The sequence below is a fragment of the Lissotriton vulgaris genome, chromosome 6 (genome assembly GCF_964263255.1).
Source record: "Lissotriton vulgaris chromosome 6, aLisVul1.2, whole genome shotgun sequence".
NCBI lineage: Eukaryota > Metazoa > Chordata > Amphibia > Caudata > Salamandridae > Lissotriton > Lissotriton vulgaris.
In genome coordinates, this window is record NC_141694.1 from 1,118,542,402 (window position 1) to 1,118,569,949 (window position 27,548).

The 27,548-nt window shown below is 46.2% G+C and overlaps 1 protein-coding gene across 1 annotated transcript in view; it reads right to left on the reverse strand.

Annotated features, from left to right (window-relative positions):
* Nucleotides 1-27,548, reverse strand: part of LOC147708518 (kinesin-like protein KIF28) — a 685,351-nt gene that overhangs the window by 548,719 nt on the left and 109,084 nt on the right. Inside the window, exons 2-3 of the mRNA XM_086927203.1 lie at nt 27,334-27,540; nt 3,432-3,467 (exon numbers count right to left, since the gene is read on the reverse strand). Of these exons, the coding sequence (XP_086783329.1) occupies nt 3,432-3,467; nt 27,334-27,540 (243 nt within the window). The remainder of the gene's footprint in view (nt 1-3,431; nt 3,468-27,333; nt 27,541-27,548) is intronic.

A 27,548-nucleotide genomic window follows, 5' to 3' on the forward strand; every position in this document is an offset into this window, starting at 1 on the left:
CAGTATTGAAACTACAAATCCTTTGTATATGTTACCTTGAGCCTTTTTGTTCATTTAAAGGACTGGCTTTCCTGATTCCTTTATGCCGCCAGCAATCTACAGATGAAGGACTCATAATAAGAGAACACCATATCTTGCTGTTTGAGATCTAATATACATCTCTGCACGGTCTGATGCCCAACTAAACTACCAAGGTGGGTCTGACTCACTTTTGTGATCGCACAACCTAGAGATGTACGAAAAAAAGTAATTAAACGCCATGGTGGGATCTTGGACCTCATGTTATGCAGCCATACTATCTTGGTCTACCCACCGTGGGACCATTTACTCGAGAGGTGAGCCTAGTGAACAACTAGACGTCAGCGGGGGAACTTCAGAGTCACTATTATCCAAACCATGTTATTGTTGTTTTTCACGTGAGTCTGATACATTTCCCATCTTCCCATCCTTTTCGTTCCCAACTTACTAGGCAAAATGCACAAGGACTGTATGAGCGAAATCTTTATTTTTTATGATTAATACAATATAGAATAATAAAACCGGAAGTTTACATACCGCTCACTTCGTCCTTTGTACGCACTTGGTCATGCCCTAACTTGCAATTCATTGATTGGCTTTTTTCTCTGAAAAAATCCTTGTATTTCTTTTTAAATATTGCAGCCAAGACTACGGCTGACTGACATCATTTTCATCCCGGGCTCATGATAAACCGTTTGTCTACATTTCAAATTTACTCTACGCATTTTCATCTTGAAAGAACGCTATAATCTAATTGGTAAGCCTTCCGGTACTACTTTGGGATACATATATTCTTGTTTGATTGAGAATCTCTTTGAACTTTAAGGGTCGTCTGACAGGATCCTTCACCCGAGATACAAGCCTTTATGGTTCTATACTATATCAATTGGTGCCACAAGAACAGAGGTATATTATTGAGAGTAAGGAACTCATAGATATTGAAGAGTAAAAAATAGACTTTTCTTCAAATAGATATTAGGATATTCAACCCATATCTCCCACAACCGCCCTGTATTTCTTGGCTGTGGATATACTGTCTGTTTTAAGATTTATGAAAGCTACATTTACCGGTCGAGTCCTTCCCTGGGTTTCACACTATATTTCTCCTAAACTTTTTAAATTCCCTATTATGCTTCCACTCACTTCTTGCACCCTTTCCCTTGTTCTCCCCTTTTTCTCTTTTTTTCTTTTTCTTTTCTGACTTTACTTTTTCAGATACTTTTCTTCTGTTTTGGTATGTGGACCCTTATTTTTGTGTCTTAAAATGGTTTTGATAAATCTTTTTTGCGCTGTCTCTTGTGTATGTGTAAAACTGTAAGAAATGTATAAATTGCATATGCTCTGTGTTGTTTTAAAAAAAAAAACTTGATATTTATGTACTTTCATGTGTTTAAATTTCAGCCCAGAGGAAGATTCCCTTGAGGGAGAGAAACGCGTTGGCTGATGTATGTTGATAAATGTGGAGCTTTTTGATATGAAAACTTGAATAAAGAAGACACTTTTTGCACACAAACATCATTCTCTCCGGACTCTTTTTACTACGTGCACCCCCAACGAAACCCATAAACATTTTAGTGATCTGGAGCTCTGTCGCGTCACTCAGCAGCTGACGGAGGGGTTGCTTGCACAAAATTCTTTAATTACTGCTGAACTGGGACTAAGGTGCGGCATCTGAGGACCCGCTGCTGCTTTTTGTCATTTATGTCATTCGCAGTCCCAGTATGTATTTTTTAAATTAGCAACATCAGTATCAAATTAAACCATTTTGTTTGCCAGCTTTGTTATGACTGGAGCTCGTAGCCGTGATGGAAGCATCTTTAGGGTCACGAGACAGCTCATGAGATAGTTTTTAGGTCATAAGACAGTCAATAGCAGAGAACTCATGAAATAACAAGTAAAGGAGTTTATTGTGTAGCAGAAGGTGGCTCTTTTCTGGGTGAATTAAGGTTAACAGAATGATCTACCTGAAGACCAATAAAGTTTATTTATTATCTCGACCTAAATTGAGACAAGGGTAAGTGGGTAAGTGTGAGGCAAAGAGTGCAGCTATATACAAGTCCAACCACAGGACACCGCAGTTTGTGGTTTGCTCAATAAGAATGCACCTATTTCGCCAAAGTCAGGAAAACTGTTGATCACATATGTTGAGGCTTACGTTGAAAGGGCAAGGAGAGACCGAAATATGAGGTAGACCAAATTTGGTTGTAGAATTGATGGCCCATTGTGATGGCAAAGTGCAGGATGACATAAGGAACAGCCTGGCGTAAGCCAAAGGGGATGGTAGTGCAATGTAAGCCGGAGTATGGTAGACTAATTCCTTACAGGTTATGGTGCTGCCATCCCAGGACAAACTCAATTCTCAGCACAGGTGGTAACACTCTTAGAAACTGTCAGAGGCTCCTTCGTGGGGGCAAAAGGGAAAACTTTGTTTTGCTTAGTTTGTGCCAGAAGTAAAGAACGTGTAATCACAGTGCAGGGGCTAAGTGCTCACCGTTGTACCTGCAGTAGCAAACACTGGCTTCCCCTTGTTCGGATGTGATTGCGTCTGTCCACCCAGGCATCTAATCGGATATCCAGGCAACTTAAACTGATGGGGCCGTGTATGGCCTTATGCAGCAGCAGCTTTCAGTCTGCACTTGGGGTGTATTCACAGAGAAACAGAGAGCCCGTAACTGAAGGCCCGCTTACGTCCCTCTCTCCCACGGATGAGCAGTCAGTTGGTGGCTGCACTCCTCCAAGAGTCTGAGTATTACGTGTGAGTTGCCTACTCAAGAAATGGTGATTCCTTTCATTTAGGTAAAGATTCTGTGAGATCAGTAGTTTGATTGACTCTAGGGTGTGGTTATGGACTTCTCTAGTAGAAATCTGTGAGATCAGAAGCTCACCTGGCACCAAAGTCCCATGGGTGAGAAGAAGCAGCTTATCTGAAAAGTAAATCCACAGAAGAACACCTTTAAGATGTATCCAGGTACTGGAAAAGCTAGAGCAACAACAGGATCAACTTGCTCCTTCTTATCTTCCAGGTAACTGACTCCCGAGAGTTTCAATAACAAGACTGATGGTCCTGGAGCTTTGGAATGCATGGATCCCTCTCTGGTATAATGTTCTGACTTCCAAAGCCATCAAAGCCCTTTCACAGACTGGGGAAATCCAGATTCACGGTCCATAGGTGCCCCAGCCATGACTACCCTTCTATAAGTCTGAGCGCAAATGAATGATGGCCCAAGTCCTTGAGGAGTCATGCAACCCTGATGAAGCAGTGTGGAAATCACTTACTAAAACCCCTAAACTACCACCAGGAGCAACCTGTGACAATGTACACATTTTTACGGCAGGACTACTGGAAGTGCCAACATGCACCATTCCCTCTCTCAGGGTTAACGAACAGACGAAAAGGTAAAAGGAATTCCTACCTGCTCATTGTAAATTTCCAGCATACTGAAAGTAACCTGAAAAGACAAAACAAGAAAAGATAGAGAGTGACAGTCAGCGTTTTAAGGTTGTTTCAGTTGTCGTACTAAGTGAGCATCTGGTAAGAGTTAACTGATAAAAAGGTAAATGTTTTAAGCAAATTTAAAAACATATAGTATTTTTTGTAAAGCTATGCACCACCAAGACAGAGTGAAATGCCATGCAGGCAATCTGGAAATGAGGAAACTAGAGACTTCATGTCAAGCAAAGATGAGAGAGTAAAGATATTTTCTGGCAGTGCTAGATGAGTATTTCTTACCCATGGAAGGATTCACCCTGTGGACGCTGTGAAATTCTCGTAAGCTATCCTCATCATCTTAGATATGGCTGTGTTTATGGCTCACCGCCGTCCTAAAACATTTTGATGCAAGCTTCCTTTTGTGCAATCAGAGACACTATAAAGCTGATTGACAAAGATTATTTTTGATTTTTTTCATTCACGCACACCTCTGTTCCTCTGCACGTATTTCTGTGGATTGTCTGCAAGGTGGACAGTCTGCTAGAGCAAACCTGGCGGCTTGAACATTAATATGTGAAATGTTCTCTCTTGTTTCTTCACCTGGGATTTAATTTTGAGATTGAGAACCCGCATCTTCTTCACTCCCGTGAATTATTGGAGGGGGGGGGGGGTGGCTAGAGGCTGAAATAGTTTGCAATCCTGTATTAAAGTGACATTTCCAGGTGATCCTTGGACAGGGGCGTAGCTTCAGGGAGTTGTATGGGTTGTTACACCCCCTAATAAATGTATTATTTAAGAAATAGTTGAGTACAGGAGCTTTGAGTCGGATATAGTAAGATGTCTGTTCGATTTCACCTTGGATATTTAAACACCGGTGTCCAGAGTTGGCCTGCAACTTTGCATTTACACTTCGGAACTTTTGAAAAGCGCACTCGCTTAAAGAAACTGCATTTACCGTGATGCTCCTGGGGTTACCCGCTGGTTGGTGGAGTGGTGTGCGACCTATTGAACCCTATTTAAATACTTACTTAGACAAAAACACATACACATTCTTGTCTACGTTTTGAAAGTCTTAAAAACATGGGTATTTTACAAGATACAGTTTTTTCAGTACCCCTCACAATCCGCTCTCTATTCCCTTTCCACTGGCCCTGTTGCGCTGCATCCCAAATAATGATTAACATGACAGGACAGTGTGATTGTCCTAGAATTTGAAGCTCCACCCCCCAGTCTTACTGACCGAGCTACCCCCTGTTCAGGGGTAAGAATGACCGTAGGCAATGTTTGTTAAATTAGCCATAGTAACAGGTAGTCCTCATTTGTGGGTGGAATTTGAAATTGGATAAATCTGCCATTCCTGCTTAGACAAGGACTTTGAAAGTCCGACCACAAATTTAACTTTTTGTGTAATTAGGTTGTTTTATGAGCCAAAATACATGTGAATTGTACACTTACAGCCAGATTCATGAACCAAAATTGCAATCGCAATAGCTGCGAATCAGCTATTGCGATCGCAATTCCAAGAAAAGCAATTCATCATTGGGAAAAGTCCAAAATTGCGAATTCGCAACATAAAAAATTGCGAAATCGCAAAATATTTCGCAGAACTTTGAAAGAACCCCTTTAGCGAATCGGAAATTGCAAGAATCCTTGGATTCTGCAAAATATTTTGCGAACTCGCAAAATAATCGCAAACGCAATTCATGAAAAATCGCAAATTGCGAAAAACCCAAATATCGCTATTAGCGACGCGAAATTTAAGGAGAACCCAAACCAGGTGGTAACCATGAAGTAATAAAAAATAAATAAATAAATAAATAAACTAGCCATAGGTGCAGGCCTGACCAAACACACTTAAGGATACTCAGCTGGAGCATGAGGACTCTCACAATGCCAGGACTCTACATGGTGGTCAGGTGGCGAAGGCTCCAGGCTGCAGAAAGGAACCGAAGCAGGATACAGGAGCGAATATTCTGCTAGCGGATCACCCTACTGGGCCAAACTGCGGAGCAAATCTACTCCAAGTACCGCCTGAATGGAGCAATGGTCACTAAGCTTATACAGGACCTAGACCCCCTGATGTAGCACCCAACAAGGAGGACCAATGCCGTGCCCACCCATGTACAGGTCTTGTGCACCCTGCACCTCCTGGCCTCTGGAAGCTTCCAGGGGGTGGTTGCCGTTGCAGGGGGGATCTCCCAGAGCACCATATCCCGCTGCCTAAGGAGTTTCCTGGAGGCAATGCTGACCCGGCTAAATCATTACATCACATTCCCAACCCCCCAACAGGACTTGAATCAAACCAAGCTTGATTTCTACAACATTGTACAATTCCCCCATGTAATTGGATGCATTGACTGTACCCACATCCACATCTGCCCACCTGCACAAACAGAATACATGTACCGGAACCGCAAGTCCTACCATTCCCTGAACATCCAGATGGTGTGCAACGCTAAGACAATCATCACGGACATAGTGGCACAATACCCGGGGAGCACACATGACTCCTTCATATTCTGGCACAGCGGCATGCACACACGGCTGGCCAGGGGAGACTTTGGAGAAGGACACCTTCTTGGTAAGTACACATGCCAAAAAATAGTACATTGTCACCATGTTGCTGCGCATAACAGGCACTCACCCTCTGCTCCTTTCATTCAGGTGACAGCGGATACGGTCTCCGTGAGTACCTCCTCACCCCATGCCTCAACCCTGCCACACCACAGCAACGGCGTTACAATGCTGCACACATCCGCACTAGAAATTGCATTGAGGGACATTTGGGCTTTTGAAGAGCCACTTCCACATACTGCACAAGACTGGTGGGGCCCTCAAATACGAGCCTGAGGTCTGCTGCCGCATCGTGGCCTTGTGTGCAATACTCCACAACATTGCTACCAAGCGCAGGTTACCTGTAGAGATATCTGGCAGTGAGTCGGAAGGGGACAACCGCCCACCTGCACATGCGCGTCATGCACGCGGGGAGAATCGAGCTGAAGGACACAGACGCCGCAACCAAATCACAAATAACTGTTTCTAGTGCACCCACTCCCCTCACCCAACACTTCACTCATGCATGCATGACAAATGAAATAATGACATGAGTCAGATGTACTGGTACTGAATAAATATTATTGTTGCATTCACAATAATATTGCATTATTTCAAACAGTTAGATTAGAGGTGTATTGAGTCATACATCCCCTTTTTTTAGGAGGGCATGTTTTTCTCATCAGCATGGCCCTGCATGGTGAGAAAAATTGTCAGTGGCGCATCCGGGCCGAGGCTCCAAGTCGCCTCTCCACCTCTTCCTCAGCATTTGCCCATGAGGCTGCAGTGGGCCTGGTGCTGCGGCAGGGAACTGTCACCAGTGGCAACGAAAGGCTGCTGTGGCTTGAGTTTCCCTCACTAGCGTCATCCCCACCACCTGCCTGGCCGTGGCCAGTTGCCTGCAGACCCTGCACTGCAGTGGTGACCTGCTCCAGTGCCCTTGTGACATCCTGGTAGCATTGGACCATTTGGATCTGCATGGCCAACGAGCGTCGTGAAAGTTGTGAGGAGGCGTTGCCTATGATATGGTTTGAGCGTGTGTACACAGAGAGGCGTGTCAGCAGTTGGTAGCGGCGGCGCCGGTTGACATCCCGCTGTGTCAACATGGCCTGTGTGTTTTCCTCCACTGCAGTGGTCATCCTCTCCATCCTGTCAGACAGCTGGCCCACATTCCTTGCTGTCTTGTGCAGCTGCAGGTGAATGGCTGCAAGATGACGTGCCTGCTTCTGATGAATGTGCAGCATGCGGCGCTCTATGGACAGGCCAGGTACACGCACATTCACCCCCCTCCTGCCTGCGCGTGGTGTAGTATTGCGCGGCTCCCTAACCAATCTGCTGGACTGTGTTGTCACAGTGGCTGTGCGCAGTGTGGTTTTCCTGGCTGCAGCTGGTGTTGCCAATGCCACTGGCATGGGTGTCACAGGTGGGGGCTGTGGTGCGCCTGTTGTTGCTGAGGTGGCAGGTGGTGGTAATGCTGCTGGTGTAGGTGCTTGCCCTGATGGTCCAGGTTGAGGGGATGCATGGACGTCTCCCTCGGAATCCTCTGGATTCTCATCTATTTGCAGGCCCTCACTGTCACTGCTGGGTTCTTCAGCGCCACCTGTAATATAAAGTGGAGATTGATTAATGACATGCACATGGAAGGTTGCTACATGCATGCAGGCTAGCATTCCCTGACTGGCTGTTGGATTGACTCTCACAGGACATGTCTGGCTGTATGGGGCTGAATGGAAATTGTGGTCAGACTACATGTCCCACAATGCAATAGGGCTTTTCTGGTGTGCATGGGCTGCATGACTGGGGTTTCTGATGGGTAGCTCTGGGGTCATGGCCATTGTTAGGGGACAGGGTCGCAGTCGCATGGCACTTACCCAGGGTTTCTTTGGTGAGTCGGGAGGAGTCCAGCCGGGTTACCCCCACGCATGCCTCGGGCTGCAAGGTGTCCTCTACAAGGTCCTCCAATGGGTGTTGGGTGGGACTGTGGGCTCTCCTCCTCCTGTAGCGACACGGTCCCCCAGCCTCTCAGCAATCCTCTCCTTGGCGCGCCCTCTGAGGTCGTACCACATCTTCTTTAAGTCATCAATGGAGCGCTGGGACACTGACACAGAATTTACTTTTGCGCGGATGCGCAGCCAAATCCGTCTTTTGTCCGACTCTGGCCCCCTCCTTGAGTCCTTCCCACAGAGCCGATCGTGGCCCTTACTCACTCCCTCAATAAGGTATTCCAGTTCTTGTTCAGAAAACTTTATTTTACGTTTCCTTCCTGAGGAACTGCTCCCTGCTGCTTCCTGGGACATTTTCTGCAGTGGGGTGTCTCCTGATTGTGAGCTGGAGGTGGTCTGGAGTGGAGCTCTGGCCAGTGCTGCTTCCAAATCAGGCTCTGTATGCAGAATGAGGGAGGGAACTGACTGCTTCAGGGTTGTGATGTCAACACTGTGCTCGATATGCGACTTCCCGTTTTTGCGAACTCGCTATTAGCGAGATCGCAATTTGAGATTTCGGTAATAGCGAGATCGCAATTTCAACATGGAAAATGACAGATTCTGTGATTTTTCTGCAATTTAGGCAAAATCGCAATCGGCAATTGCGGCCGATTGCGATTCGCATTTTTTTATCGCAATCTTTCATGAATCCCGTTCTGCGATTTCTAAAGTTTGATTAGGTATTTCTCGCAATTTAGAAATCGCAGAATTGGGTTTTCATGAATCTGGGGGATAATCTCCACTGAGCCAATTTACAAATGAAAAGAGTATCTACATGGTTCATAAGTTTCCATACGCAATTTTTCACTAACACAAAGTTTTTATGTGATTCCGTTCAAGTACACATGCAAACTGTTTTTTCTGATCCTTTATTTGGGCCAACTTTTTATGTCATATGCCTCACCAGCCTTTCCAATTTCCTCTTCAAGCTGTTCACTTAGAGGCCTCGCTCAGCAACTACCATTGCCAAAACAATTCAATTAGTAATTCTGCTCTTCTGGGTCTACATAGTGTAGACATTTTGTGCATTTTACATTATTTGTGTATTACTAACACTGTTCAGAATAGTCTCAAATGTACACGTGTGCACTGATCTTAAGGACTTTGAAGCAATCTTGTTATAACCTGTTCAATTGCATTTTCTTGGCATATGCTATCTAGGCCTCAGCTAGGCCTTATTGCCATCTTGTTCAAAATTGATGTCACATTCACTGTTGATTACTTCTGCTGTTCACAGTTCAACAATGTAATGCTTGCTTCAAAGCAAGCGTGACATTGCTTAATTGTGTGCAGCAGAAGTAAGGCATTTGATCGGGTGTATTGGGCATATCTGTGGGAGGTCTTGGGCACTATGGGGTTTGGCTATGGTTTTATAAATACACTCCATAGTGGGACTGGGCCAAGGAAGGAGCACCCCGATCCACCCAGGAGGACGAGTTGAGCTTGACCACAGGTATTTAAGCCAGCCCTTCTACCCAGGGGCAGGGGCAGGGGCAGAAACAAAGGCCCGGGCTGTAGCTACCTGGCAGGCGACCAAGGGGCCTGAAGGTCCACGAGATCTCCCCGGACCCATAATTTCCAATCTTTATGCCTCTCTCAATATTAATACTCCTAGGGCAAACCCACCCATCGTAACATCTGATGACCCCATCTTGATTCAACTAGATGGCACTTCCACCCCTGACGCACACCACCCCGATGCCCCCAGAGAAATGCTATATACAGGAAGTACGTTTAAGATCCTGTCCTGGAACGTTGCTGGCCTCAAAAGTAAACTGTCTTGCCCTGAATGGGGGCATTCTGTGGACCAATATGACATGTGCATGTTCCAAGAAACGTGGGCAAGGGACGCTGCAAAGGGTGGGATTTACGTCATTTAGTATACCAGCCACTACAAGAAAGAGGGGCAGACCGTCTGGGGGTTTATCTACTTGGGTTGGCTCACACGTGGGCTGTGTAGCTTGTCCCCTGAACACTTTGTCCAGTGACATTTAGTGTGTAACACTTAGCTTTCCAACTAAGCTGAAGCTTGCTCTTATTAATGTCTATTCTCGACCTTTCAGTTTGAGTAAGGAATCGTCAATCCTTGATGTACTAAACTCCTTTATTTCTACTGTTCCCCCCAACATGACGTTGATTGTTTGGGGTGATTTTAACTGTCAATTTGAGCCCCTCCCTGGCATTTCCGATCCAATCTCCAACAAAGAGGTCTCCCAAAGGTCAATCCCTGACCCGCAAATTCAGCCGATCAAGGCCTGGTCCCCCTTGGCAGTCGAAATTAATGCTATTCTGCTAACCCACTCACTGAGAGCGTGTAATGGCCGCACAATCTCAGATACGCCAGGGAAACCAACATTTAATAGAATCAGCCACGCTTCTCTCTTGGAATACATCTTAGTGGAGAATAGATCATGGCTCAGGGTTCTTGATTTTGCCGTTGTCCGCGGCACAATAGTGATAGAGCGCCATGTTGTTTGAAAAATTGTAGGGGTGCATCATAACCATCTGTAATCAGCGCCCACATATTTAGAGGGCCTACTAATGTTTGGTTTTAGAAATGTAGGACTAATCAAGAGTGTTGGCATATATAGAATTATGCTCATATCATTTACTGATTAATGTAGTGCTTAATCGAGAGAATAATGCCTTAAGTAACTTAGGATTAATTGCTCTGTGTATACAATGTGCATTGAGATTAAACATGCCATATTAAAGTTGCACGTGTAGGCTGCCTAATGAGAAATGTAATGCTTTAACATGAGAACAATGTTTGTAACATAAATGTAGTGATTGGATTTATTAATGAAATGCTTATGTTGTCATATTAGAAATGCATTTAAAAGAGTAAAGGCCTGTGAGAGGAAACTCTAGCAGAGGCCTAACCGTGGTTTTCTTAGCATGACTAGAGATGTCGAGTTGGAAATGTGCCTTGAGAAAGAAGCTTATCTTTGCATTTGAATTTGAATTGTAACTTAGGCCGTGCAGAGGGATTCGTTCTCATGCATTTCTTTTGCAGGTGCAAGGCCATGTAGCTCGTTAGGTAGAATGAGCCATTGTTTAAAAGTTAGATTGGTAGGAGTGGAGACGAAGGGAGTGCGCTGGCATGTACACTTGCAACATTTGGCGGAGAAGATGCCTGAGATACAAGGACACAGCAACGGTTTTTGGAAGAAGAAGGTTAGATACTGGAAAAGTACGAGAGGCTGTACCTGCTGAAGGAGGAGTGTCATGGGCGTATCTATTGGTTTTGGGATTTTGTTTTAAGGAAAGTGCCCCGAGGGTGGAGAGTTAGTTCGGTCTTAGAAGAAGCTAGGGTTAGGGTCAGTTGGGTTTAGACTGGGTCCTGTCTAAGGCAGTCCAATTGGATTTGCAGTTAAACATAGGTCTTAGTTTGGACTAGGTAGGAGAAGCTAAGGAACATCTTAGAACGAGCTCGGTAATTTAGGCTACTTACCTGGAAAAACTGTATGTGCTTCTTAGGGAGTCTTCACAGATGACACCTTTTTCTCTTTCCTGGGAGGTATGTTATGTAGGGATGCCACTTTAGAGTTAGTGTAGGGACAGACTAATCTTTTCTTTCCCACCCGAACAGATACAATCGAGTTTTCCAGTGGGCACAGTGATTGCATGCCTGATGCTTCTTGAATTAACTTTGCTTTTTATTCTGAGTCGTCTGAGACTCTTGCGTAGATTTATGTTTGTATTAGTGCCTGTTTATTTCTTGAACCTCTTGCTGAGGTGCTTGTATGTTCAGTTATTTTTGGCTTTGTAATAATTTCTTACATTTTCTTTGGAGTCAGTGGTTCTTCAGAATAAAATGTATTGATTTTGTGAATCTGTCAAAAGTGTATTGAATTTAAAGAACTTCCTTCACACTTCCATGCAGACTAAAGAGATCCGTCGACATGGGGATTCCTCGGACTGGTAAGGTAAAAATCTAAGGGCCATATGTATGAAGCAAAAAGTTAGTCGCAAACGCTGCGAATCGCTAAAAATAGCGTTTGCGACTAAAAAATCGCTAATCCCAATGTATGAAGCCAAAAACGCATGCAAAAAAAGGAATCGCTAATTAGCGAGTCACAAACTTTGCGAAAGTGGTAAATAGCGATTCCAATAGCGATTTCCAAATTTGCGCTGAAACCTGTTAGCGAAAATCGCAAATCTGGAAATCGCTATTTAAAAATCGCAATGGAATGTATCAACCAATCTCAAATTTAAGGAAAATCGCAAAATAAGGAATCGCAATTACCATCAAGTGGGAGCAGGTGGTAACCAGGTGCAAAGTATAAATTCAAGCCCAGAATGCAACACTCTCTCTACCACAATGACCGGGCTCTACATGATAGTGAGGAGGCGAAGACTGAGAGCTGTGGCGCAGAGGAGGAGACGGCAGGAGATGATATTCCGGTTGCGCACCACCATCTTCCAACGCACTGAGGAGGATATCTACACCCATTACAGACTGGAGGAACAGAGCATACTTGATTTGATTGAGGAACTCAGGCCCCACCTAGAACACCCCACCCGCAGGACACAAGCCATACCCACACACATCCAGGTCCTGTGTTCACTACACCTGCTGGCCTCAGGTAGTTTTCAGGGGGTCATAGCCTCTGCAGGAGGGGTGTCACAAAGTGCCTTGTCGCGCTTTTTCCATGCTTTCCTCAACGCCATGACACATAGGATGCAACACCACATACACTTCCCCAGCACCCCACAGGAACGAGCACAGACCAAGCAGGATTTTTACAACATTGCCAAATTCCCCCACGTCATAGGATGTATAGATAGAACACATGTTGCCATTTCACCCCCCTCAAACATAGAGTATGTATTCCGGAACAGGAAATGCTACCACTCACTGAACATACAGATGGTGTGTGATGCCAAAAACATAATCACAGACATAGTGGCAAAGTACCCAGGAAGCACACATGACGCCTTCATATTCCGTCACAGTGGCTGTACCGTAGACTCTCAAGAGGGGTATTTGGAGAGGGATGCCTACTAGGTAAAAGCACACAATGTCAGCCCACATTTCTCATGACCAGCATGTGCATCACAGTGACTGACCTTTAAACATTTCCACCCACAGGGGACAGTGCCTATGCAGTCCGGGATTTCATCCTGACACCCTACCTGAATCCTGCCACTGCTGGGGAGCGGCGCTACAACCGGTCACACATTTCAACAAGAGGCACCATCGAGAGAACATTTGGCATATTGAAGAGCAGGTTCAGATGCATTCACAAAAGTGGAGGAGCCCTCCAATACAGCCCTGAGACGTGCTGCAAAATTGTAGTAGCTTGTGCTATGCTGCACAACATTGCAACCAGGAAAGGGACACCAATGGAGTTGAGTGACTCAGAATCGTCTGACGTGGAGGGACCTGGACCCATACACATGGAAGCTGGCGTAGCTGCTGCTGCAGCTGGGCGACAGAGGCGTGATGAGATCATGCGGAACTACTTCTAGGTGAGTAATAATGATACAATGAAAACTTCTGCCTTTGCTAACGTGTTTAATTCCCAATAGCAACAATGTCACACATTCAAAAAAACATGAATGAACTCTCCTAAACCAAAGCACATGTTTAAATCACAGTGCAACAAAATCAGTCATTAATACAGCAAGTGCAACACTGTTGCTGGCCCTATTTCCCCCCTGTGTGCAATAGTCATTTTGCTGCAGTCCCTATTGTTGTGTGGCAGGCCTGGTGCTCCAGCCACTACGGCGCCTCTCAACAGTGGGTGGTGGTGTGTTGGAGCTCCGCACTGACTGTGAGTCCTCCTCACTGGGGGTAAGCACCCCTGGTCCAGCAGTACGCAGCGCACGCAGTTCATCCAGGGTGGCAGTTGACTGCACTACCACAGTGGCAATATCCTGGATTCCGTGAGTGAACTCACACTGGGTCTCTATGGCACGCCTTGCAAGCATATTGGTGGAGGAGGCCAGCCGGTTAATGGCGCGAGTGTAGTGGTCCATGCGGGCCATTTCTTTGCGCCTGGCTGCGCGTTCAGCTCGCAACTCTGAAGTCAGCTCCTGCACAGCCCCCCTGATTTCTTCGCGTATTCCTCTGTTCCCTGCCCTGATCTCTCTCTGAATGGCCTTCATATGTTTCGCTTGCAGGCGGTGTACCTGAAGCATGTGCATTTCGAGGCTGGCAAAAACAGATTCTTCCTGCTGCACACTGGAGCTGATGGCCGTGCGGGGTCTACGGCTGCCTCTGGTCTGTGGTCTAGACTCCTGCTGCTGGGGTACTGGTGCATCAGACTGCACATTTTCATTGTCCTCATCCTCATCATCCATGATTCTGAATGGCCTCACGTTCCTCCTACTGTGTCCCTGTGGTCGGATGAAAGGACTGTCCTCCCCATCTGTATCATGGCCATGGCTGGCTTCTCCTGAGACTTGGGGTCCTGAGTCACTTGCACTGGCTGTTGCCTTTCCACTTGCAGGTGCTGTGGATAGAACAGCACACATTACTTATTTTTTCATTTCATGTGATGTTCAAATAAATGTTTTCACAGTGTACCCTGACTTTACTTGTGTCATTCATCTTTCCTGACCTGCACATGTGGAATGTTTACAATTTGGATGCTCCCTCCAACATTACAGACTATTGTGACTACATCTCCCATAATGCATTGCTGTGACTGCCTGTGTACTTGCTCTAGGCTGACATGTGGTTCCCATATTCCCTAGGTCGCTGCAGGGGGTTGCTGGGGGTGGTTTAGGGTGGGGAGGCATGCTTCTTACCTGGTCTTGCAGCTGGTTGTGCTGAGCTGTCGAGCACGGACACGCCCGCAACACTCTGTGGGGGCAGTGTGCCCTCTACCAGCTCCTCCAGTGGTGTAGAGTCTGGGATGTTGGAGGTTCCCCCACCGGTGAGCTGGGACTGCTCCAGCCTGGCAGCCAACTTCTCCTTGGAGTGCTGGCGCAAGTCGTACCAGCGCTTGCGCAACACTTCCACTGTCCTGTGTGTCACTCCTAGGGCATTCACTTTGGCTTGGATGCCCTCCCAAATCCGTCTCTTGCTGGCTTCTGGCACCTTGTGGGAACTCCTTCCGAATAATGCCTCATGGTGTGGCACCATTTCTGTGATTAGGGTTTCTAGTTCAGCCTCAGAGAACTTGAGCATCCTCTTCCTGGCTGCTTCCCCTTCTTGCTGCTCCTGCTGGCTTGCTGGGACATCCTTATTTCCACCTTCTGCCATAGCTCCTGAGTAGCAAACAACTCTCTCACACTCTCAGTCTCAATCCTGAAGCACCATAGGAAATCACTCACTTCCTGGTTGGTGATGTCATCATAAAGCATCAGGATTGCGATTGGATGTTTCCAGAAAAACGCTAATTTGCGATTTTTCCAGTGGGAACATCGCAATTTAGCGATTTTTTGGCTGCTATCTCGCTATTTTGCGATTTTCGGTATGCGAACTCGCACTTTAGCGATTTTTGCAGATTAAGGAATCGCTATTATCCATCTCGCAAATATTTAGCGATTTTGGGCGAATCGCTAAATATTTGCGATTGCGTTGATACATCCCGATTTGCGATTCTGATTTTGCGATTCGGTAACAATCGCAAATCGTTTTCTTGATACATATGGCCCTAGGTGGGAATCCCAGCGTCATCAGTTGGTAGCAGAGGACGGTTAGTTTCTGGAAGTAAGGGAGTTTTAGATTAGGATAAGAGTTTCCCCAAGGCCCATAGAATTCAGGTGATGACCGTTCAGTGGATTACCGGTGGAAGACGGCATTCTATGGAACCTGACAGAGAGTGACGGTGCGGCGAAAAGCAGCAGTTCCTGGGAGAGTAAGTATGAATAGGGTTTTTGTGTTGTTAGATTGCGGTTTTATGTTGTGATGTTTGTGGTGTTCGTGTTGTGATGTCTTGCGGAGTTGGAATGTCTGTTGTATGAAAGGAGATCAGGCTGTGAGCACGCGGGCTCAAGGAGTAGCTTAAGTGGGCCGGGTGTACAGTACACCCAAAAGTAATTGTCAACCATTGTTGAGGGAATCGTGAGGTACCATCGATCACCCGCTGGACCGAGATAGGAGGAATGAATGTGTGAGTGCGTGAGTAAATGACGCTGGTCGTGGGTTGCTGAGTGTTTGTAACCTATCACTTGAGGTGATTGTCTGGACATTTCGTGGACAGACAGTTTCTAGACAATTACATGACTCTGGACGTACAGTCAGACTGTGGACGTACAGTCAGATTGCTTGGTCGCACGGGATCATTTCAGTGTATGTATGGGACTTATGCGTGAGTGAGAAGCAAAGTGAAAAGGAGGGGAACTGCTGCGAGTGGAGGAAAAGTGACATCAAAAGGTGCCGCGCCGTGATAGGGCGGTTGGTGTAAAGCCGCGCTGAGATTGGACTTCAGTCCCTTTTTAATTGATTGCATTTTTGATATACTAATTTGCACTTTACTGTGGGGCATATTGTCTCAATAAAACAAGGTTTAACACCATCCCTGATCCACCCACCAGTGAGTGTGCTGTTGAGGTGTCTTTTGGGGTGTGGGATTTTAGGGGTAGCCATGTCCACAATGGTCTTGGGGCCCGATGTAGGTAATTCTAATTTACCACTTCTTAAATCCGGAATCATACCGATTCGGTATTTAAGAAGTGGTAAATTAGAGGGGGGGAAATGTAGGTAAATTCCGAATTTTGCAAGGGTGCAGGGGGTGTCACTTTGACACCCTCTGGCACCCCAATTCCAGACTTGTGTGCCATGTGGCACACAGACATGCCCTAAGGGCATGTCTGTGTGTCACATTGCACAGGTGTGCATGCACAGATGTGCATGCACACATGTATTCGGTATTTCACCACCCAATAGGATTGGGTGGTAAAATACCGAATCTGACTGGCCTTTGGGACTCAGAAGAGTCCCACCTACATATGGAAGTTACCGAATCGGTAAATTTACCGAATCGTTAAAATAGGCCACCTACATCAGGAATGACCATTTACCAGTCGGTAACGGCCGAAATCGGCCGTTACCGGTCGGTAAATGGCCACCTACATCTGGCCCTTGGTCATTTATTTTTTGCAATTTTCCCCACCACGATATCTAACTTCAAAACCTGTAGAGTAGATTTTGGACCTTATAACAAGTGGCCGGTTATATCAAGACTGCTATACAAAACACATTCACACAATGATCTAGTTAACAGTGGTCAGGTTTTTATGTTAAGTGATAATATCCGACAGGTCTTCTTGAAATCAGGACCATTCTCGTCCTGCCGGGCTACCTATTTGATGTTCATCATCCCGCTTTCATTACATAACCAGCTCTATCCTTTCATCAAAAACGGTCCCTTTTATTTATTTCCGGTTCTCATGCTGTAGCTAAAAATACATTTCCAAGCTTTTTTCAGAGTCTCTAAACACTTGTACTTATCCTAGTCTTCTGCATTCCATTATTCTAGATCTGTTGTATTTGTAAAGATGCCCTTTTCTTAGTTTTTATGTACTGTCGCTTATTTAATTCTCTATATCTTGGATATTACGTAGGGTCAATTTGTAGGAAGCAACCAACTGGCTCAAAGTCCTTGTGCAGGCTCCAATGCAAAATGTTTCAGGATAGTCTCCTTTTACTACAGTATCATCTATCCAACTTTAATTTTGTATTAAGTAGTCACATAAGCTTGATGTTGATTCTCCTAGACATAATTTAGAAATCATTGTTCTTCTGTTTGTTGGTATGTGTCTCCTGCTAAGAGTCCACTAGGTCTCCTTGTTTGCACATTGACTTAACTTGAAATGCAAATAATCTTTTCTTCCATGCAATCTTATTTCCATAAACGTTTTATTTCCAGTAGCTGAAGACATGTTTCTGTATTTCTTTCCCCATTTCTTGTAAGAGTTGTAGAGACTGCCATTGACTGAGGAGAATTTATTTCTCATTTTGTATTAGCTCCTGTTAGACCCGGCACCATTGGCTTGGGTCTCCCTTCCATTTCTTTTGCTGTTGCCGCCTATGTTTTTGCTATGTTTTTGCTGGTCTAGATGCTTTTGGCACTTTGCCAATGCTAGTCAGTGCCAAAGTGCAAGTGCTCTCTGTTGTAAATTGTTGTAATGGATTAGTGACTCCATGATTAGCAATTTGATCCACTTGTCAGACCCTAGTACAGTCCACCATGTGTGCCTGGGCCTGTAAATCAAATGCTGCTGGTGGGCTTGCAGCACTGGTTGCGCCACCCACAGGAGCAGCTTGTAAAATGTGTCTCAGGCCTGCCATTGCAGAGCCTGTGTGCAGTCTGGGACTGCCATGTCGACTTGGCAAGAGCACACACTTGTCAGTCCCTAAACCTTCCCTTTTCTACATGTTAGACACCCCTAAGGTTGGCCCAAGGTACTCCTGTGGGCAGGATGCGTTGTATGTGAAAGGTAGGACATGCCCTGATGTGCGTGGCATGTCCTGGTAGTGACTTACAGCCTATTTCGTTTTTCACTATTGCAAGGCAACCAGTTCCCATAGGCCAGAATGAGCAGTTTGATTATAACATTTTATAATCCTAACTGACCCAGGGAACAAGGTAGAAAAACGAGTTTAGTATGCCTGAACTCTGAATGTTAAAATACATCTTTTAGTGTGTGTGATTTTTACATTCTGTGTTTGAAAATACCACTTTTAGAAAGTAGGTATTTTCTTGCCTAACCATTCAGTATGCCTCTGCCACTTTTGTGTATTCCATGTCTGGTTTTTGAGTGACAGGGGGCTGGAGAGAGTTTTGGCTCCAGCAGTCTGATGAGTCAGGCCTGGGCTGAATAGTACCTGGGTTGAATAGAGAGTAGGGGGAGGAGATTTCTTTTCACTTGCCTGAGCCTACATAGAATAGAGAGTAGGGGGAGGAGATTTCTTTTCAGCTACCTGGGCCAGGTCTGCTTTCATTAATGATGTCTCAACCTCCTGCTAGGAAACTGCACCAGGGAGGACAGAACTGGTTTTGACTAAGAAAATACACTCTCTGCCTTCAGAGAACAAATAATTTAGTAGTATAAATATTGGGGCCCAGACCCCAGAACTTTAGATCACTTCTGGGAATCAAGACAAACCTTTGCCAAGGCAAGAAACCAAGAAAGCTCAAGGAGGAGACTGCCCCTGCACTGGTGACTGTTTTGGGTTGGCCTGCAGTGGTTCCTTATTGCAGAGGAAAGGAGAAAAGGAACTTTGTGTGTACTTTAATCATCTTGAGGAAGATCTCCAAGGGCTTGAAGCTGAGTTCACCTCCTGTTCTGAAGTCTCAGGGACACAAAGACTACACGGCCAGCTCCCCTTAATTTCCTTACTGGGAATTCTACCTGCAGGGAGGTGCCTACTGCTATTTTTGGTACTTCTAAAGACTGTGTGTCGCTGGGAGCTGGAAGCGCGACGCATCGAGAAAGAAGCGTGTACCCACCGCAGATGTTTGCCAACATATCACTGAAGAAGTGTGTCGCATCACCGGAGAAGCTTATTGACACTGCAGAGGTTGCCGTCGCATCACCGGAGAAGCATTTCGCAGGGCCTGTCGCGGCTTAAGAACCCACCAAGTTTGCTGCGCAACCGTCGGGCGTGCACGCATCGCATCCAGGTTGTCGCATCGCATCAAAGACACCATCTTGTCACATCGCACCGGATCGTCGCATCGCATTGAAGCACCATCTTGTCGCATCGTACCAGGGCGCAGTAAGAAACCAACCGTCAACACCCCACTCAGTAAGGAAGCGACACATCAACTGCCCTGCAAAGCAGTAAGGTTCCGATGCATCCACTCCCCTAAGTGTAAGGAACGGCGCATCACCTTCCCTGCGACCCTTTTTGTTTACTTTGCGTAATGCATCTAAGGTACTTTGAGAGTAAAGTGTTGCATTTACCATCTACATTGAACTAAGCTATTTCTACCATTTTAAAGCCATATTCTTGATAATCTATTGTGGATTTATGTTGTTTGGTCTTGTGTTAAGTCTAAATAAAGATTACCTATTTTTCTAAACTGGTGTGGTGTCCATTTGTAGCGTTTCCACTGTATTACTATATGTGTTCACAAATGCTTTACACACTGCCTCTGAGATAAGCCTGTCTGCTCCTGCCAAGCTACCAAGGGGGTGAGCAGGGGTTATTTTAGGTGTGTATCCCCCTTTCCCTGACTAAAAGCAAGGCTCCCTATTTGGATAAAAGGTTCAAACCATTGCCAACTAGAGACCCCCATTTCTAACAGCTCCATTATCTTCCTACATCTTTTACTTCATCATTTCCCTTTCAAAATGTGTTTTATGTTTGTCTTGTGTTGATCTCAGAAATCTGTCTCATGTAAAAACTGTCAGTGGAGTAACAGAAAATAATTCCCTCTGGTAAAATGCATATAGTGGCATCTATACTTCCACTTAGGCCTTCAATTCACAACTATACACTGGCTGTGTGCCAGGTTGTAGCCCACTGAATGTTTTGAAGTCCCTCGCTTCACAGTGACTCCAATAGTTATATCCCTGATGAAAGTTTTTTTGCCTACCAAACGTTTATCCCCACTTCCTTTGCGGACCAGTTGATTGGTGTTCAGTTGAGTGATGTCGGAATACCTCCTTCTTTTCCAGAAGTCTCTTCTCACTCTCAGGAAATGGCTTAAAGATTAGACACATTGAGGGCTTCTCAATATCTTGCCAGATGTTCCTACTCTGCAGCAGTTCTTGCTGTATTCCTCTCAAAAGCTACTCGGTTGTGCATTATTAGGTGACATATGTCAATTTTCTATATTGTATGGTATCTTTCACTATTTTGACCTGCTCTCTTTTGATTAGGACCTATGAGTAGGTGGTTAATGTAAGAAGAATAGGCTTCAGAAACAAGTAAAACCTACAGTACAACCTACTTATGAGTCCTACTAAAGTATTATACCACATACCCAGGGCTAGTAAATTAAACGCTACCAGTGGCCTATAGCACCTATTGTGCGACCCAATTAAGGAGCCCTTTAAAACATTTCTCAGACCTGTCATTGGAGCATGTGTGTAGTTTTTAATTACCAATTCGACTAGGCCAAGCATTTAATACAGATGATTTACTCTTAGGAAAGGGTCTAAACAAGCCATAGGGGAGGATGCATTGTATTAAAAACAAATGGACCTGTACACCTATGTTATATTGTACCGGTACCAAAAAACTCACACATTCTTTATTCTCTAAGGGAGGACTACCTCTCCCATATTATTTTTGGGTTATTTTATTACAGTTATAAAATGATAACTTTTGTTTGGGCACAGGTAGAAATGTCCTGTTTGGTATCTAAACAATTGTCATTTAAAATCCTCTTTCATGGTAAAGTTGGATTTTAATTCACCATTCCACAAAGGTCACTTTTAGAAAGTTGACATTTTCTTGTTCTATAATTCAAAGAAGTATCCCAACCAGTAGAAACATGTTGGCAATGTTGGTAGAATCATAGGACCATTATATCCTTGAGATACCCTACCATTCTTGCTATACTATCTCCGGTCACTCCATATTAAAGGGATACTTGGAGTACCGGGAGGATTTTTAATCTTTAACCCCCATGGCCTTTTCTCTAAAGAGCTGCCTGGAATACGGTCGAGCCCACCCTGGCCTTTAGGAGCCAGGGTGAATCTGATGATGAAGCATGACACTACTAGAGTGTGTGAGGGTTACCATACAAAAAGGAACTGAGGTGATAATTTGTACCTGGTTCTGCCGGTGCCACTGGCCATTTCTTAGCCATTTTCAAAGTTTTGCCCCAATCTCGTCCTGTTAGGCTCTTGGCTTGCTGCCATTTTGTTGTTTGTTGTTGTGCCTCCCTGCCCGGCTCTCCACCCCGCTCCCGCCTCCCAGCTGCTCCTCCCTCCCACGGTAAGCTTAGGCCCGACTCTCCTGTGCAAGCGCTGTGACCGTCCTGAGCTCATCAGAAGCGGTCGCTCCTCACGCTGCTCCAGGCTCTGTTTGGTATCGTAGCGCTATACTCCCAGACCGCTCTTTGTAATTTAAAGCCAGAACGCTTCCTGCTTTTAATTTGTGCCTGCTTGCTGATTGCATTGATATAGTAACGCTGATTGCATTGATATCATAGCGCTGTGTTGCTGAGGTGCACATTTATAGACATTCAGTTGTGCTTTGCTGCCTTTGCCTGAGTTGATAATTTGTACCTGGTTCTGCCGGTGCCACTGGCCATTTCTTAGCCATTTTCAAAGTTTTGCCCCAATCTCGTCCTGTTAGGCTCTTGGCTTGCTGTCATTTTGTTGTTTGTTGTTGTGCCTCCCTGCCCGGCTCTCCACCCCGCTAACGCCTCTCAGCTGCTCCCCCTCGCCCGCCCCCTCCACTATCCACATATGACAGATGTTTTTGCGCGCAGCGGTGTCGCCCTATGTGCGCCGAAGGTGCGCCAAAGGTAAGCCCGTCTACGCCCGTCCGCGCCTGGACCGCGCCCAGGGCCAGATCCCCTGGCCCCCGCAATTTGCCCTCCACCCGCATAACATACGACGCCGCAATCCTCTCAGCCCTTAACCCTGGCCGCCCTCCAAACTGCTACCAAGCCGCCCCAGGACACACCCATGGACCCTTCACCTGCCACTCCTGCAAGTTCGACTGCATCAGGACCATCACCAAATCCACAAACTCCAAACAGAGCTCCGACTCTAACCACCTAAAGTGCATCCTACTCAACACCCGCTCGGTCCACAGACACGCCATTGAACTCTGGAACCTACTCGACACTACATCGTCGGATGTCGCCTTCATTACAGAAACCTGGATGAACGCCTCATCAGCACCCGACATCGCCATAGCCATCCCGGATGGCTACAAGATCATCCGAAAGGACCGCAGCATCCAAACAGGAGGAGGCATCGCCATCGTCCATAAGAACACCATCCGCATCACGACCAGTTCCGACGATAACCTCGCTACCGCCGAACACCTTCACTACCAGATCCACACCGACCCCAAGACCACACTCAGAGGCACCCTCTTCTACAGACCACCAGGACCCCGCACACAATTCAGCGAAGACATCACTGACTTCATCAGCCCACACGCCCTCCCCTCCGAGGACTGCATTCTACTGGGAGACCTCAACTTCCACCTGGAAAAGAAAAACGACAGCAACACCACCACCCTTCTGGACAACCTGGCCACCCTTGGTCTCAAACAACTTGTCAATACCCCCACCCACTAGGCCGGACACACGCTCGACCCAATCTTCACCTCCAGCAAGCACATCTCCTTCAATCACACCACAGCTCTCCATTGGACGGACAACAGCTGCGTTCACTTCAACTACAAAAAGACCACGACCAACAACCCCCCACATCTTATTCCCCGAAGAAACTGGTACAAAATTACCACCGACCAGCTCTTCACATCGCTTCATCAAATCCCTCCTGCCAAATCATCGGACCCAAACCAAGCAGCCACCAACCTCACACATTGGATAACCCACAGCGCCGACGAACTAGCACCCTTGAAAAACCATCAAATCAAGCAAGGTAACAAAAAAGCCCCCTGGTTCAACGATGATCTTAAGAAATCCAAGAAGTTCTGTCGTACCCTCAAGAAAGCCTGGAGAAAAAACCCAACCACTGACAACCTGGCCACCTTCAAGAAAGCCACCCGCAAACACCACCAACTGATCCGATCCACCAAGAAATCAGCACTCAAGGATCGTCTTGACAACAACGCCCAAAACAGCAAGGAACTATTCAACATCGTCAAAGAATTTACCAACCCCACCGCCGGCACCAACGACATCACTCCCTCCCAAGACCTCTGCGACTCCCTAGCCTCATTCTTCCACAACAAAATCGCCGACATACATAACATCTTCGAAAACCAGTCTGAAGACCAGTCCACTCCACCCACCTCCGAACCAAAACCGCCCTCTAACAACCTTTGCGCCTGGAACCCAATCACCACTGAAGACACCATCGGCCTGATGAACTCCATCCACTCAGGATCGCCAACCGACCCATGTCCCCACCACTTTTCAACAAAGCAGACTCCATTATCGCACCCCATCTCCGTGACGTAATCAACTGCTCCTTCAACTCCGCTACCTTCCCGGAAAGCTGGAAACATGCCGAACTCAGCGCCCTTCTCGAGAAACCCACAGCAGACCCCACTGAACTTAAGAACTACCACCCCATCTCGCTCCTCCCATTCCCTGCCAAAGTCATTGAGAAAGCCGTCAACAGTCAGCTCGGCACCTTCCTTGAATCCAACAAATCCCTCGACCCCTCACAGTCCGGCTTCCGAGCCAAACATAGCACCAAAACCGCCCTCATCGCAGCAACAGACGACATTCGAACTCTACTGGACAACAGAGAAACAGCTGCCCTCATCCTACTTGACCTCTCCGCAGCCTTCGACACAGTCTGTCATAGCACCCTCATACAACGCCTCAGCAACGTCGGAATACAAGGAAAAGCATTGGACTGGATCATCTCGTTCCTCACCGTAAGAACCCAGAGAGTCCGCCTTCCCCCTTTTACATCAGAGGCCACCAAAGTCATCTGCGGCGTTCCACAAGGATCATCTCTCAGTCCCACCCTCTTCAACATATACATGAGTCCCCTCGCATCCATCGCATGCCAACACAACCTCAACATCATCTCCTACGCAGACGACACCCAGCTGATCCTCTCCCTCACCAAAGACCCAAACACCGCCAAAACCAACTTACACGAAGGAATGAAAGAAGTAGCCGAGTGGATGAAGAACAGCCGTTTAAAACTGAACTCTGACAAAATGGAAGTCCTCATCTTAGGTTCATCCCCCTCCGCCTGGGACGACTCGTGGTGGCCACCGGCCCTGGGAACTGCACCCATACCTACGGACCACGCACGTAACCTGGGCTTCATCCTGGACTCCTCCCTCTCGATGACCAGACAAGTCAACGCGTCTCATCTTCATGCTTCAACATCCTACGCATGCTCAAAAAAATCTTCAGTTGGATCCCCACCGAAACAAGAAAGACAATCACCCACGCACTGGTCACAAGCCGACTGGATTACAGAAACACCCTTTACGCGGGAACCACAGCCAAACTACAGAAAAAACTACAATGCATCCAAAACGCCTCGGCCAGACTCATACTGGACATCCCCCGTCAGGCTCACATTTCCGGTCACCTGAGGGACCTCCACTGGCTCCCCGTCAACAAGAGAATAACGTTCCGGCCACCTCACCCACGCACACAAACCCTCTACGACCTAGGGCCCGAATGCCTCACCACACGACTGTCCTTCTACACCCCCTCCCGCCAACTACGATCGTCCAATCAAGCCCTCGCCGCAATTCCGCGCATCCATAGATCCACCATGGGGGGAAGATCCTTCTCCTACTTAGCGGCCAAAACCTGGAATTCTCTTCCCAACCACCTCCGCCTTACACAGAACCACCTCTCCTTCAGAAAGCAACTAAAAACTTGGATATTCGATAAGTAAAGTACCCCCCCTCCCTCAAGCGCCTTAAGACCCTCTGGGTGAGTAGTGCTCTATACAAATTTTTGAACTTGAACTTGAACTACTGGGTGGGAATTAAACTTCTTTGAATTGTTGATACTGAGTTGGGAAGACTTATGCTCTCCATTCCTCTTCCAATACTGTGGAAGATCCTCTTCACCCTCCAGGCCTTTGGCCCTTGTTTTGTGCATTTCTTCCTCTAATCATTTGGGGCCTGCAGCCTATATCCTGGGTTCCCATGACTAGGTGTGACTTGCAGTTGCTTTGCGTGTACACCTCCTAGACAGTCACACAAAGGTGGAATATTGGTTTTCAGCATGGGCCATCCTAGCAGGATGGAAGGGGCAGAGATGGGCACAGCCCCACTTATATGTCAAAGGAGCTGTCTCAGCAGAAACACAAAGAACTGCACATTAGATTTTTGGGACTCCAGACCCAGGGGAGTCTGGGCAGGGAGGCAGGAAATTCCAGGGCCACCCGTGAGGTGAAAACTCCAGAAGTTTCTTCCACTTCAGAGATGGCAGCAGATATAAAAATAGGACCTTCAGACCTATTCCTCAGTTCACTTCTAGACCTGGGCAAGAGTCTCAGAGGATTGCCTGCTGCCTGTGGCCTGTCATGTACTTCAGAGGACTGCCCTGCTGGCTGAAGCCTGCCCGTACCCTCACAGAACTATCCTTCTGCTTGAGACCTGTTTTTTTTACCTGAACCCCAAGACCCGAATATTGAATCCAAGGGCTAGGTTGCTAGCCTCTTGTTCAGAGCTACAGGGACACAAAAATTTGCAACAACTTTTAAAGTGCACCTTGAACCAGCCTGAAGTGAGTCTTGACCATCTAAGTGGTAAAAAGAACATTTCCTGACAAACATGTTCTGAGACCTGAGAGGCGACCGGGACCTACCTGCCCACGGATCCACCCAAAGTTCATTGACGGACTGCCTGACTTTGCTGTGGATCCCTCTACATTGTTCTCTGCAGCAGAAACTCCTATTCAGACGCTCCACTTCAAAAGGATATCCGTCATCGGGGAGTCCTTGTCAACTACAGCCCGCAACTGTGTCCGCTGGGGATTTTCAACTTCTAAAAAAGAGATCGCTGGCTGCCTTGCCCCACTAAACTTAACCTTCTAATATATATATTTTTTTAATTTCTTTTAAGTCCAAAGATAAGCAGAGACCTGGTCTAATCCACATTTTATATCTGATCTGGATCCCATTGCAGTTTGCCATAACTTTCGATTTTGCCCCAGTCTCATGTGACTACATGTTTGTAGGTGGCGCGTTGATCTTTTAGGTGCCAGATTGTACTTAAACCTTTAAAAATTCTTGACTCTGGTTCTACTGCTTATATTTTTTTGTTTTGGTGTCAAATAATGTATTACATTTCCCTCTGTTTTTCTAAATTTGTGTAGGATTTTTGTGTTGTGTTTTCATTTTATTACTGTTTGAGACTGCATAAATACTTTACACATTGTCTCTAAGTTAAGCCGGACAGTTTTTGTGCCAAGCTACCAGAGGGTTAAGCAGCGGTTAATTTAGTGACTTTTTGAGGTTCACCCTGGCTAGGATTGTGGATTTTGCTTTAGACGCGGTTCACATTGCCCTCAACCAACAACTCAATTTCTCACAATAACCTACTAATATTCATTATTAGTATTATGTAAAACAGATAGGAAAAAAGAAAAGAGAGGGGTGCAGCGCTAATATACATAGAGGCACTGAATTTGCCATCCCTGATGCCAGGGGTCGCAAAATCGGTGCCAGTGGTAATAAGAGGAAAGTCAGGGGCTGCAGTTACAACTCCTAAATGGCATCCATGAGAGATAAGAAACTTAAAGTAAGCACTTTGTTATCTACATCACAAGATACTAGTTTAAGCAACTCAACATTTACCTGGTATTGCTTTGTTTTGTCCTGGTTGTTTTGAATTGCTTTAAAGAGCTCTTCACAGATAATTGGGATTATGCCCCTGTTGGCGCCATATCCAATCATAGAATAGCTCTTCCCAGAGCCGGTCTGCCCATACGCCAAGAGAGTTGCATTATAGCCTTGCCAAGCATTGTTCAGAACCCCCTGTCCGAGATCACAAAATACTCTTTTCTGCAGAG